We start from the raw sequence: 12,833 nt of genomic DNA, 5'->3' as shown, positions 1-12,833 counted from the left end.
GAGTTTTATGGTGTGACATCTTCAACGAATGCCTCTCTCAAATTTCTCATTTATAGCAGCTGTTCTGTTACTCATCTGCCTCCCTCCTGCTTCTTGTGTGTGTGTGTGTGTGTGTGTGTGTGTGTGTGTGTGTGTGTGTGTGTACACATGTTTACATATCTCTGTGGGGACCAACAGCCCTTATGGGGACATTTTTGAGACTCAAAATTTTGTTTTGGGGTCAGAGTTACAGTTGGGTTATGGTTAGGAATTTAAAACAGTATGGCTCAGTTTACTTGGTTTCTCGTTGAATGTGTTCTGACTCTAACTAAGTCGGCTGTGCTGTAAACTTTAGGAATTAATCTAAAAACAGGAGAAAGAACCAATTTCAAAGAACACGTCTCTCTGTCTGTATCAACAGAATAGTAATTTATCATTTTTGTTTTTATCCTTTTCCAAAAGGAGACTATATTCTCAGATCATGAAATTGTTAGAATATCACCTCAAATTAAACAATTCCACCTCTCAATTAGAGTATCACACTTTATTTACAGTCACACATAACATGCCGACCCAGTGAGGGGAACTTGTATTGCCTGGATTTATTATCCTTCAAACGTGTATCTGTATAGAGTAATTATATTTGGTGTCATGTGTTATAAGTTTGTATTAAAATACAACTTTATGGAAGATTTATTAGAGGCCTGATTTTTGGGGGGTGGGACTTTATTGTCCAGTTGTTAACAAAGGAGCATTGACACAATGTTCCTCCTAACTCCTTGTCGTTACTCGTGTAGTACCCCACCGATGGGCTGTCATTCGATGACAAAAAATAATCCAAGGTCTCTATTTGCTAAAATACACTCATAACAAAGAAAAGCCCTACAAAAAACCCCAGAAAATTACCAGTGTATCTGTGGCGAGGCGTGGTCGACGGTGCAGCTGCAGGGTAGGCAAATGCACCTGCAGGTCATCCGCAAAGACTGAACTGGGTCCTGTCGTGTTGTTGTTGGTGTGCAGAGCTGGTAGCAGGAGAGCTGCAGCTGTGTGTTAGAACAACAACTGTGCGTGTAAATAAAGTTAATGCTGAACAGCAGAAGCCAGTGGTTGGTGACCCTGTCACCAGAATATGTCAGTAAACAATCATTGACTGACAGCATGATTGAAATAAGTGCAGATTATGTATGAAGTATAACTGCACACAGTAACTGTATTACAATAAAGACTTAACAGCGCCCTCTGCTGGAGTGTTTCAGTACTGCGTTAACTAGAATACACCACCTCCTCCTCCTCCTCACACCACCTGCTACAGCTCTACTCTTCTATGACTACAGTCATCCACAGCACTGATGTGAGGTCACATGGTTCATATGTAAGGAGCAGAGAGACGTCCTAGCAGCTGACCTCAGGTCAGTTTAATGACTGTGAGCAGCAGCTGTGTTATTGTCACTGTGACAGGGAGACACTCTCAGACACAGCGCTCATGTCAGCTTGTTCTCATGCAGGAGGATCAGGAGCTCCATGTTTGTCTTTCTGCTTGAATCATGATGTGTTTGTGCCATCAGAGTCTGTCATGAGTACTCAGGGTTTCACAGCAGCTCTTCTGAATGCTGACAAGGACTCCAACCTCATGTTTCACCTCTCTGAGCTTCTGATGTCTGTGAACACTCGTGTTTCTTCTCTGGGCTCATCTGGACAAAAACACCTTTCTGTGTTTGGCTCCAGCCTCATTCTGACTGACAGGAAGTGTGTTATCCATGAGCTGCACTTCTGTGAGAAAGTTTCCTGCTGTGTTTCCTGTCTGTGGACAAACACGAGTGTTTCAGCTGAGGACTTAGTTCCTTCCACCTGTCCATACAGGACATCACGCTGTCTTTTCTCTTTAAATGCAGCTCCAGGTCCTTCCACGTGCTGCTCTGTATTTGTGCAGTTTGTCGTCTGTCCTGGGAAACATAGCACACATGGTGTTCTTCTGCTGTTTCCTCCTTTCACTGAGTGTGAAACACTGAGGCTGTGCTGTTGTTCACAGAGGGGAGCTGATTCTAGCTGCAGCTGGACTCTGTCATCTAACTGAATGTGTTGGTGCTGATCACAGGGCTCTGAGGGGGGAGCAGCAGGAGGACTCTGGATACTGACGTCAGTGTATCTGTGGAAGCTCCCACAGCGTGTCTCTGTCATTCAATATTGTGCTATATACAGTATTGTATTTATGCAAAGATGAAGAGACTGTGTGTTCACTGGTCTCTGTGCTGCTGACTGCTTTGCTGCAGCTCTGATGTCATCATCACTCCCTCCTCCACCCTCAGCAGTCCCAGCATGCTGCTGTGGTGCACCCCACCCTCACTCTACACCTGAGCCATAGACCACACCCTCCACCTCAATATACACCACAGTTTTCTCTGCTATGAAATGCTCTTTTTGCTCCTCCCCTCACCTGTGGATGGATGGTGCTGTTACCGTGGTGACAGCTTGTATGTGTTTCAGTCCTGCCTGGTTATCACTGAAGGAATCTTTACTTTCACATTTATTACACGTAATAACTCAGATTTTTCTGTGTATTATGAACTAAATGTATCCTGATACACACAGAGATGGATGAGCAGAGGTCACATGATGAAAGAAAAAACATGGAGTCTTTTATTTATTTAGATATTTATTGATGAATGCAAACAAACCCAGACACTGAACCATCGTCGAGCTTTCACAAAAAAAACCTGATCACATGACCTGCTGACGCAGACCCAAACAGTGAAAAGCTCCATGGCAACAACAACAAACAGCCTCACATATGTTAACAGAGGCTGTTAGAAGCACAGTGACATAACTCTTCCAAAATTATTAGACACCCAAGCAATGGCACTGGATTCGCCACTGACGCCAGGTGAACTCCAGGAAGTTCTGATAAGTATGCCCAATAATAAGTCTCCAGGTCCAGACGGTTTTCCAACAGATTTTTACAAAGAATTCTGGACAATTCTGGCACCAGTTTTTCACAGGATGTTGCAGGAAATCAAAGAAAATGGTAGACTACCACCAAATATGAACTCTGCAAATATCAGTCTCTTACAAAAACCAGGCAAAGACCCTGTATTTCCTTCAAGCTATCGTCCAATATCCCTTATTAATGTAGACCTTAAAATAATCTGCAAAGCTCTCTCAAAGAGACTAGAGAAAATAACCCCCCTTTTAATTCATCCTGACCAAACTGGTTTTATAAAAGGTAGGCACTCGTCAACAAATACACTTAGATTACTTAATTTAATAGACTACTCGTGCAGTAAAAACATTGAAACCATAATATTTTCTTTAGATGCAGAAAAAGCATTTGACAGAGTTAACTGGAAATTTCTATTTGCAACTTTACATAAATTTGGTTTTGGACCCTCTTTCATAAACTGGTTAAAAATATTATATAACTCCCCAACAGCTTGTGTCAGAACAAATGACCAAACATCCCCCAGCTTCTCTCTTCTGAGGGGCACCAGACAGGGATGCCCACTCTCCCCTTCACTGTTTGCAATTTTTATTGAGCCACTAGCAGCAGCAATTAGTTGCTTTCCTAAACACGCTTTCCTAATAGTATTTTAAGATGGTTTAATAACACCCTCTTAGATGAACCTTGGATAGAACAGGCACTATGTAATAACCTAGAAATTTCAGACCTACCATTTATCAGCTGAAACATCAAATGACATGAATGCTTTAAAAGCATCAATATTAGCTCTTCTCTGACAGCATGGTGGGAGTTTCTAAAAATGACAGAGTCTTCATTAATCCCATGCAAACGTACTCCTATCTGGAACAATCCGGACATATTACAAAACAATAATATGATAAACTTTCCAGATTGGAGTTGCAAAGGAATTAAATACTTGGAACATATGTTGGAAGGAACAGACTTTATTTCATTTGACAGACTAGTTACACAATATGGGATCAACAAGAAACAATTTTTGGAATATCAACAAATTAAATCCATAGTAAAAAAGAAATTTAATCCCAGTGAAGCTGAATTACAAACACCACCAAGTGTGGTACAATTTTTTAGTCTAAAACCCCCCAAATTATTGTCTAAAATATACAGAACACTTTCTAAAATAGATGAATCGATATCCCTTCCTATTGCAAAATGGGAAGCAGATTTATCAATCAACTTAGACCCAAACCTTTGGTCTCAGATTTGCTTAAAAGCCTTTCAATGGATCAGAAATCCCAGTTTGCAATTAATACAATACAAAATATTACACAGAGTGCACTATACTGGTCATAGGATGTTCAAGATGGGCTATACGCCTTCCAACAACTGCTCACACTGCACAGCAAATACACCGGACAATTACATCCACACACTTTGGTTCTGTCCACCAGTTCAGAAATTCTGGCGTGAGATATGTGAAGACTTATCAAAGTGTCTGAAATGTAACATTCCAGCCTCCCCTTTAGTATGCTTGCTGGGCAACTTGGATGAGGTCACTGCAGAAATAAACACAGCCCACGTTGTTTTTACGGCCCTATGCATTGCCAAGAAGATGGTCCTCATTAACTGGAAAAATAAAAATAATCTTAATTCTAACCAATATAAAAACCATCTAATAGATCACATTAGTCTTGATACAACCTCTGTCATCACATTTGATCAATCCGTTTGGGCTCCTTTGATCGGCTTCATCACCTAGTGGGGGTGGGGGGTCATGGTTTGGCCCTGCCTTCGCTATTGTGGTTGATATGGGGGTAGGGACGGCCTTAGGGCGTCTGGGGAGTCCCTAGGGACGTTTCTCTGGAGGGCCTAACCTGGGGGATGTGGCCATGACCTGGTTAGGAGCTCTGGGGGCTCTTAGATGGTGTTTTCCTTGTGGCTGCGTACAGCGGAGAAAAGTGCTGTGCTGGCGGACGTTGGTTACTGGCCTGGTAGCCTGGCTGCCCCTGGGAGGGTCCGGGACGGGAGTGGAGGCTTGGGGGTCTGGGAGTGCTCTGTCCCCCGGTCTGGAGTGCTGGCCGGGCCTTGGGGGCTTGGGTCCTGGCTGTTGTGTCGCCGGAGCAGTGGGTGGGTGGGTGCAGGGGGGCTCAGCCCCAGTGCAGGGGACCTCTGGTGCATCGGCCCAACTAGGGGGCTCTCTAACTGGTGGGGAGGTTGTTATATCCTTATTCCAGAGTGTGGGGGTGCCTACTGGGGTCAGCGGGGGAGCTGGCCCCCAGGGAGGGGCCGCTTGCTCCTCCCTTTCTTCCCTCCCCATCCTCAGCTGCCTCCCTATTCCCGCTCTACCACACCCACCCACACACGCAGGGCTTGGGGTGCAGGTATGTCACCAAGGTGCAGGGGAGGCACTCCCCCTCTGTCCCCTTCTGGCCTCAATTTTATTCTGCAACCTAGACATCCACATTACTCACACTCTCACATAACACATACATATAGGGCCTTGGGGGTGGGCACGTTTTACAGCATCCAGAGGATGGTCGGTGTATTCCAACCCACCTCTGGCGCTGGTGCCCTACCCTCAATTTTAAATGCATATAGACACTAAGGGTTTTCGGGAGGAGCCGTGCTGCTCTCTGAGAGGAAGCTAGTACCATGCTCTTCTGAGTTTTAAATGCACTTTAGAACAGCACACAGCAACACTACATATGAGCGGGCATAGGGAGGTTTGAGGTCTTCACTCACCCCGGTTCTGTTAGCCGTCAGGACTGGGGGGCTGGGATGCGGTGCCTCCCTGCTACTGCAGATAAGGAGGTGGTCCGCTTGCCTCCACCCCAGAGAGAAGGGTTACATCTCCTGGGTCTAGGTGCGGCTTGCCCCTCTGAGGGCGGGGGTACCTGGACCTGGGATATAGAGTATGTTTGGGGAGTGCGACTGTCTGTGCAGTGTCTATTTGTGTCTGTCTACACATTGGGTGAGTGCCGAGTATTTGGTTGTGCATATGGGGTGGGAATGCACGTTTGTGTCCGCGTGCCTGTTCGTCTGTGTCTATATGTCAGGTTGGGTCTTAGACTCAACCTCTCTGGGTACATCTCAGGCCCTCTAAAGTACGGAGGCCTATCTCCCCTCACCACACTCCCTGCCGGTGGCTGATGCCCTCAGACGTTGGTGTGTTGGTGGTCCTTGTCGTCTGGGGCTGGGCGCTCATGTATGTACCGGCTCACTCCTGGTGGCCGATTGGCGGGGCCGGGCGCCTGTGGCCCGGCTGGGCTCCTTCCGGGGGGTGGGATGCCCTCAGACCTCTGGCCTCTGGGCCTGAAGCTCGGTCCTCTCTGGCACAGCTGGCTGCTGGCAGAGCCCGCGGGCACGCCACTGCAATCCCCTCTGACCTCTGCTCCGTAGCTGCGGGGTGACCTCTCGTTTGGGGCTCTACTCAGCTCTTTCCAGGAGGGTGGCACGGTTCCCCCCCTTTGGTGGTCCTCCTCGGGTCCTTGTACTCTGGGGCCTGGATCTCCTCCATACCTGCTTCATACCCTGGAGGACGGGGCTATGGCTCCCCACATTCCCTAGCAGATCGTTACATGGAGAAACCTTTGGAATACAAGCATACTGATCCACACAGGTATGCACACAGGTGTACACACGGGTGTTCACAGACGCGGACTACACCTTTCTTGGCTGCTGCCTCAAAGCACATTGTGCGCTGTCTATCTTGCGTGCTGCACAATATCGTTTATTATTTAGTATCTACTGTTGTCTACTGCTAGCTAGTTTATTGTGATGGTGCTGTTTTTATTATGTTGCTCTTTGTTGTTTGCTTTCTCTTTTGATTTTTTTTCTCCATACAGGTGATCGATGTGTTGTTTTTTTTTTTTTTTTTTTTTTTTTCTTTCTTCCCCCCTTCTCACCGTCTCTTCTCCCCTTTGGTTTTCTTTCTCTCCCTCTCTTTCTTTCATTCTTTCTCCCTGTCTTATCCCCCAGTCATGTCTGTCCCGTTTGTAGCAACTGAAAATAAAATAAATTCATAACTATAATAAAGGTCAATCAAATGGACCAATATGGCAAGGCCATGATGATCCACTTGGTAAAATAAATCCGCTTGGCATCTTTCTTGGCCTTAAGACAACAATTCTGATGGCTAAAGATCCAAACGGGACACAAAAAAAAAAAAAAAAAAAAAAAAAGAAGCACAGTCTTTACAGTCTTTCTCCTGTTTGTACACAGATCTCTGCACATCTTCATCACAGTTACTCACAGACGTGCAGAGTGTGTGGATATCAAAGCTAAGTTTCCACCATGTTTGTAGTCTGTACTGGGACTCATGGAGCATCTCTCCATGAGCACTCAGTGCTTTAAACAGTGAGTCCCAGTTTAACCAGCAGCCTTCACACCACACAGACATGGAAACTTCAAACCCTCAGACTGAAGACACCACAATAAATAAATAGATTGTGATGAAGATGAATAACTGGAACAGTTTGCTGTAGTTTCTTCTGTTCCTGTCGGAAATAAGAGTCTGGCAGCACTTTGCTCTCCTTCCACATGTTTAAGAAGGAAGTGAAGAAGAGTGAGTGAGTTGTCTTCCTCTGTGGGCCCAACATCAGGCAGCAGCCACGTATTTTTAAAAACCCAGCACACTGCTTAGAACTGCATTCAAAACTATTGAGCCAATATTTTCAGCTTCTATGGCTGAAACATTTTCACATGATGAGCTTCCAATAATGAGTGAAACAGTAAGAGCATGTGGAGAGTTTGGAAACATCCCATTAAGAAAGAGAAATCAAACATTTGGATTCATTTTAATGAGCTCAGACTTGTTGAAAATGCAGAGGAGCTGGTTGTGAACTGAGCTTCAGAGAAACACAACATACTGAGATTCACTGTGAAGCTTTGAGTGGAACAAGACAGAAAAACAACATGTGGATCCTGGAATAATGGGAGCTTTCATCTTTAAAGGACTGAAGAGGAAGAAGTTTACAAGGAATCATTTAGAACAGTTTCAAACATCAACTGATTGAATCCATGAATCTGAAAACGTGTTTGTGAGTGAAAGAGACAGACATGTACAGACTGAACTATCTGTTCAACAGTCAGAGTGTTTCTCTAACAGGAGACACTCTTTACACTCCACTCAGCACAGGGACACTGAGGCACCAGAATCAACCCAAAACCCAGGATAAAGAGTTTGAGTGAATGTGGTGTTGAAGGTGTGGAGGTGGATCAGAGTGTCAGAGGAGACTCTGTAGAAGGACAGAGTGCCAGCAGGACAGTCCACATACACTGCTACTCTGTTAGAGACAGAGGAGGAGGAGGAGGGGGATGCAAATTTCTTATCGTGACAGACATAAACAGGACCATCATTAGCACAGTGCAACCTCCAGGACCGATTATCGAGTCCAAACTCACAGTCATTACTCTCTCCTTTCCTTCTGATGTTTCTGTAACTCACTGATATATAAACCCTTCCTCTCCACTCGACCTCCCAGTAACAGCGACCAGTCAGACCATCTCTACACAGCAGCTGATAAACATCAAATCTGTCTGGATGATCAGGATATGACTGAACCTCCTCCACATGTGTCACCTTCCTGTTGTTGTCAGACAGTTGGAGCTTTGTGTTCACTGTGTTTTTGTTGATTGTGAGTCGACAGGAATCTGATGGAGAGAACAAACAGAATCCAGCTGCAGTTATTGATCCATCATCTGTTCATTGATTGACCCTTTGATGATGACTCCTGACATCAGAGATGTGAATGATGAAGATGGTTGAATGTGTGCTGCTTTGTTTTCATGAATCCCATTAAAAACACACTTACACTTCCTCAGACCTGGTCTCAACCATTGGACTCCAGCAGGCTCCACCCTGAAAGGAGGAGGGGGGTCAGAGCAGCACAGTCAGCATGCACACATGGACATTACATGGCTCTCATACACACACTGTTACACACAGATAAAGGAACAGACACATCATGGAACAAAAACACTTCAATCCATACGTGGATCAAACTGCTGATGATTTGGACTTATCCTGGATCTGTCAGTACACCACTGTATTGAATGAAATATGATTGATCAAACTGTCACCTTCATTATCTTTATATTCCTCTTCTGTTTAGCTGGAAAGGACACCTCCCTGCCTTTGCTCTTATTCATGACTGTTATTAAAAAAAACTTGAAAATAAAATTTAAACATTTTACTCCAGTTCTGGCCTCCTTACACTTGCTTTCAATTGAATTTATGATCTGTTTTAAATATATTTTAAAATCCTTTGACTGGTTTATAAACCCTTAAATGGTCTGTCATGGTATGTCCGATCTGCTGAAGCCCTATGTCCCCCCCTTTTTGACTCGTTGTCTATTTTAGCCGTGAAACTTTGGAACAATCGTCCTCTTCACATTAGGCAATCTACATCATTGGTGGTGTTCTGACTGTTGTCAAATTTGTACATGTTTGTTTTGTTTGGTTAGTGCACTGGCCCTTTAAGAGAAAGGCATGGTCCGTGTGCAGACAGGGGAAGTGTAAGAAAGAATCAGACAATCGACTGAATGTGATCTATGCTGTGATTTATGCTGTGAAAGGCTGATAAAAAGGCATTCCCTGTGAGTATGCATTATTGTTTGGCACTTTATGTTGATTAATAGCAGTTAATTAGATGCTGTATTACGCGTGCTAATTTATGGTTCATAGACAGCTGTTTGGTGTTAGCATTAGCACTTGGTCACACAGCTCCTCAAGTAATTATTTTAATTTGTCACTCATATACACTGTATTTTGTTGTTACAGTTTCACACCTGCCATATAAAGCAAAGTCTAAACCCACTCTGGCGTCAGTGACTTTTGTGTGGAGGTGTTTAACTCCTGGATAGTAGAAAGTGGTTCTACGAGGCCAGTACAGGTGGTCTTTAAATCCACATTAAAATCTCAATTTCCTTAGCTGGCTTTTGACTCTCGGTAACTGATACTGTTATTTATTTATTGTATTTTTTTTTTTTTTATATATTTCTGCTGTACAGCACTTTGATCGGCCATGTGCTGTTTTTAAAGTGAGTTAGACTGCGTCTTATTGTTTCCGGTTTTGTTTTGACAGTCTTGCATTCTTTTTTCAGTTTGTTTAGTTTAGCTTCCTCTTTCCCGTTGTGTTAGTCTGTTTGAACTGTCCTGTATTGCATTCTACCTCATTCCCTGCCATGTGCTCTGTTCAGTTTCATGTACATTCCAAGTTTAGCTAGTTTTGTATTTCTGCTGATCAGCAACAAAGCTGTTTTTGAGTTTATTTTTTCCCCCGTGAGTCTCATATTTCCTTTTGCAGACTTCTGTTTGATGGACTTTGTGTTTCCTGATTTTGAAGTTGTGCCTTTTGGCCACTAAAGATCTTTTTGTCACTTCCTCACCAGCCTCTGCATCTTGACCTGTTCTCAGTATTATTTCACTTTTCATACAGAGTATTTTGGGTTCAGGCTCCTGTGTATGTAGTCCATTTCCACTCTTCATCTCACTCACTGAGTTCAAACATAAATAAATTTACTCTCTGTGCCACATACCTGCCTAAGGTCTTATTTTCAGTCTGTGCCCCTTACTCATTTCTCACTTTGTACATCCTCCACTGCTCTCCTCACATCTTAGCCCCTGACAGCGTAGCATCTTATTCTCTGCAATATAATATTTTATTCCATTGCTTATAATATTTTTATTCTATTGTATATAGTATCATATTCTTTTTACCTTATCATTCTTATCTTATCCTACTCTAACTCCACCTCCTGCTGTGACACAACAAATTCCCCATGTGTGGGACTAATAAAGGTCTCTGGGTTTAAACATGATAAATTTACTGCCTGTCCCCCAGACCTGCACTGTAAAAAGAAAAAATTGTAATATAAAATTATTTTACTGTGTATTTTACAGTTTTGTACAGTTTTTCTAGAAAATCATTAAATTTACAAAAATAGACTGATTTTATATTTCAAATGTAAAATAACATAAAATCACAGTAAATGTAATAAAACATAATTTTCTTATTTTTTTAAATCTATTTGTCTGTACATATGCATATTTAGATTGTTAAAATACATTCACAAATGCATCATAATTTCACAAATATTTGTCCGTTATTTGAAAGATTGAACTGTTAAATTCAAATGTAATTCTATGTAAAAATATATAAAATGATTCTTATGAACTTTTTTTTTTACATCAAATAATGTTATTTAGGGCAATTGTGACTCAAGAGTTGGCAGTTCGTCTTGTAATCGGAAGGTTGCCGGTTCGAGCCCCGGCTCGGACAGTCTCAGTTGTTGTGTCCTTGGACAAGACGCTTCACCTACTGCCTACTGGTGTTGGCCAGAGGGGCCGATGGCGCAATATGGCAGCCTCGCCTCTGTCAGTCTCCCCCAGGGCAGCTGTGGCTACAACTGTAGCTGCCTCCACCAGTGTGTGCATGTGAGAGTGAATGAATAGTGGATTTGTAAAGCGCTTTGAGGGTCTTGAAAAGCGCTACATAAATGATATCCATTATCATTTAAACCAACTGTTAACGGCATATTTCTGCACATTTAAGTATTGTTATTAATATTGCTGCATTCAATGACCTTGTTTATAGGTAATTTCATTGTTTAATCACATTAAAATGTTCCTAATTTAATGTTTAAAAGCACCTGAAAAAGGCAAAATCCCATGTAAAATTAGGGCAACAAACTGTATTGTCATTACTGAAAATAACTGTATTTTTATGAGAAAGTTATTTTCTGTTATTTTAACGGTATTATTTTGGCGCCCCAGCTGCCGGAATATTACTGTTTTTAAAGGATTTTTTTTACACTGTGCCTAAGGTCATCAAGCTTTTCATGTACAGCTGGATTTTTGTGACACTAAAGCTCACTCCCTGATTGTTCAGCTGCTTCTTTAAGATACTGACAGCAAACACCTTTAAAAAATACAAATGTTTTGCAAAGAACTCCATGACATTTTTTCTGTGAAAAGTGCTATAAATAAAGTAACTAATAAATAAACAAATCTTTCTAATAATGTATCTTTCTTGATTTCCAGGTGTAGGCCAAAGGATACCTCTTCTTAGTGCTAGGTTAGCCTACTTCAAGCACTGGTGAGCAGTGTACTGCAAATTTATTCTTTGTATTAATCACATATTTTAACCATATCACATTAGTAATAATAGTATCCCTTTCACATTAATTGTATGCTTGGGTCTTATGCTCTATGCCTTACACACTGACACATTGTAAGTTCATTGGGGAGACGTTAAACACATAGTGAGACTCCTTCTGCTTATCAGCTATGTAAAGGTGAGCTAAGCAGAAAACAAGGTCATAATTCTCTCTGGTGAGAGAGGATTTTAAGGATGGGGCTGAATTCAATTCAATTCAATTCAATTTTATTTATATAGCGCCAAATCACAACAACAGTCGCCTCAAGGCGTTTATATTGTAAGGTGGACCTACAATAATACATACAGAAAAAAAACCAATAATCAAGTGACCCCCTATGAGCAAACACTTTGGCGACAGTGGGAAGGAAAAACTCCCTTTTAACAGGAAGAAACCTCCGGCAGAACCGTGTTCAGGGAAGGGCAGCTATCTGCTGCGACCGGTTGGGTTGAGAGAAGAAAGACAGGATGGAAGACTGCTGTGAAAGAGAGCCAGAGATCAATAACAAGTGTGATTCAATGCAGAGAGGTCTATTAATACATAGTGAGTGAGAAAGGTGACTGGAAAGGAAAAACTCAGTGCATCATGGGAATTCCCCATTAGCCTACACCTATTGCAGCATAACTAAGGGAGGATTCACGGTCACCTGATCCAGGCCTAACTACATGATTTATCATAAAGGAAGATTTTAAGGCTAATCTTGAAAGTAGAGATAGTGTCTGTCTCCCGAATCCAAACTGGAAGCTGGCATCACAGAAGAGGGGCCTGAAAACTGAAG

General features: G+C 42.7%; 2 protein-coding genes and 1 pseudogene across 2 annotated transcripts in view; all 3 read right to left on the bottom strand.

Annotated features, from left to right (window-relative positions):
- Positions 1–12,833, bottom strand: part of LOC146634559 (protein NLRC3-like) — a 188,647-nt gene that overhangs the window by 88,238 nt on the left and 87,576 nt on the right. The gene's annotated exons all lie outside the window — the stretch shown is intronic.
- The window catches only part of LOC146634561 (NACHT, LRR and PYD domains-containing protein 12-like), a 133,801-nt pseudogene that overhangs the window by 39,684 nt on the left and 81,284 nt on the right, over positions 1–12,833 (bottom strand).
- Positions 8,025–12,833, bottom strand: part of LOC146634560 (protein NLRC3-like) — a 92,353-nt gene continuing 87,544 nt past the window's right edge. The window contains exons 9-10 of the mRNA XM_085377361.1: positions 8,710–8,756; positions 8,025–8,548 (exon numbers count right to left, since the gene is read on the bottom strand). Of these exons, the coding sequence (XP_085233487.1) occupies positions 8,025–8,548; positions 8,710–8,756 (571 nt within the window). The remainder of the gene's footprint in view (positions 8,549–8,709; positions 8,757–12,833) is intronic.

Source organism: Diplotaxodon limnothrissa, linkage group LG3 (assembly GCF_057381915.1).
Source record: "Diplotaxodon limnothrissa isolate DT_005_m linkage group LG3, D_limnothrissa_male_GT1.1, whole genome shotgun sequence".
Taxonomy (NCBI): Eukaryota; Metazoa; Chordata; class Actinopteri; order Cichliformes; family Cichlidae; genus Diplotaxodon; species Diplotaxodon limnothrissa.
Note: the sequence above shows the minus strand (reverse complement) of the source record. Positions and strands in the feature narration are given on the sequence as shown.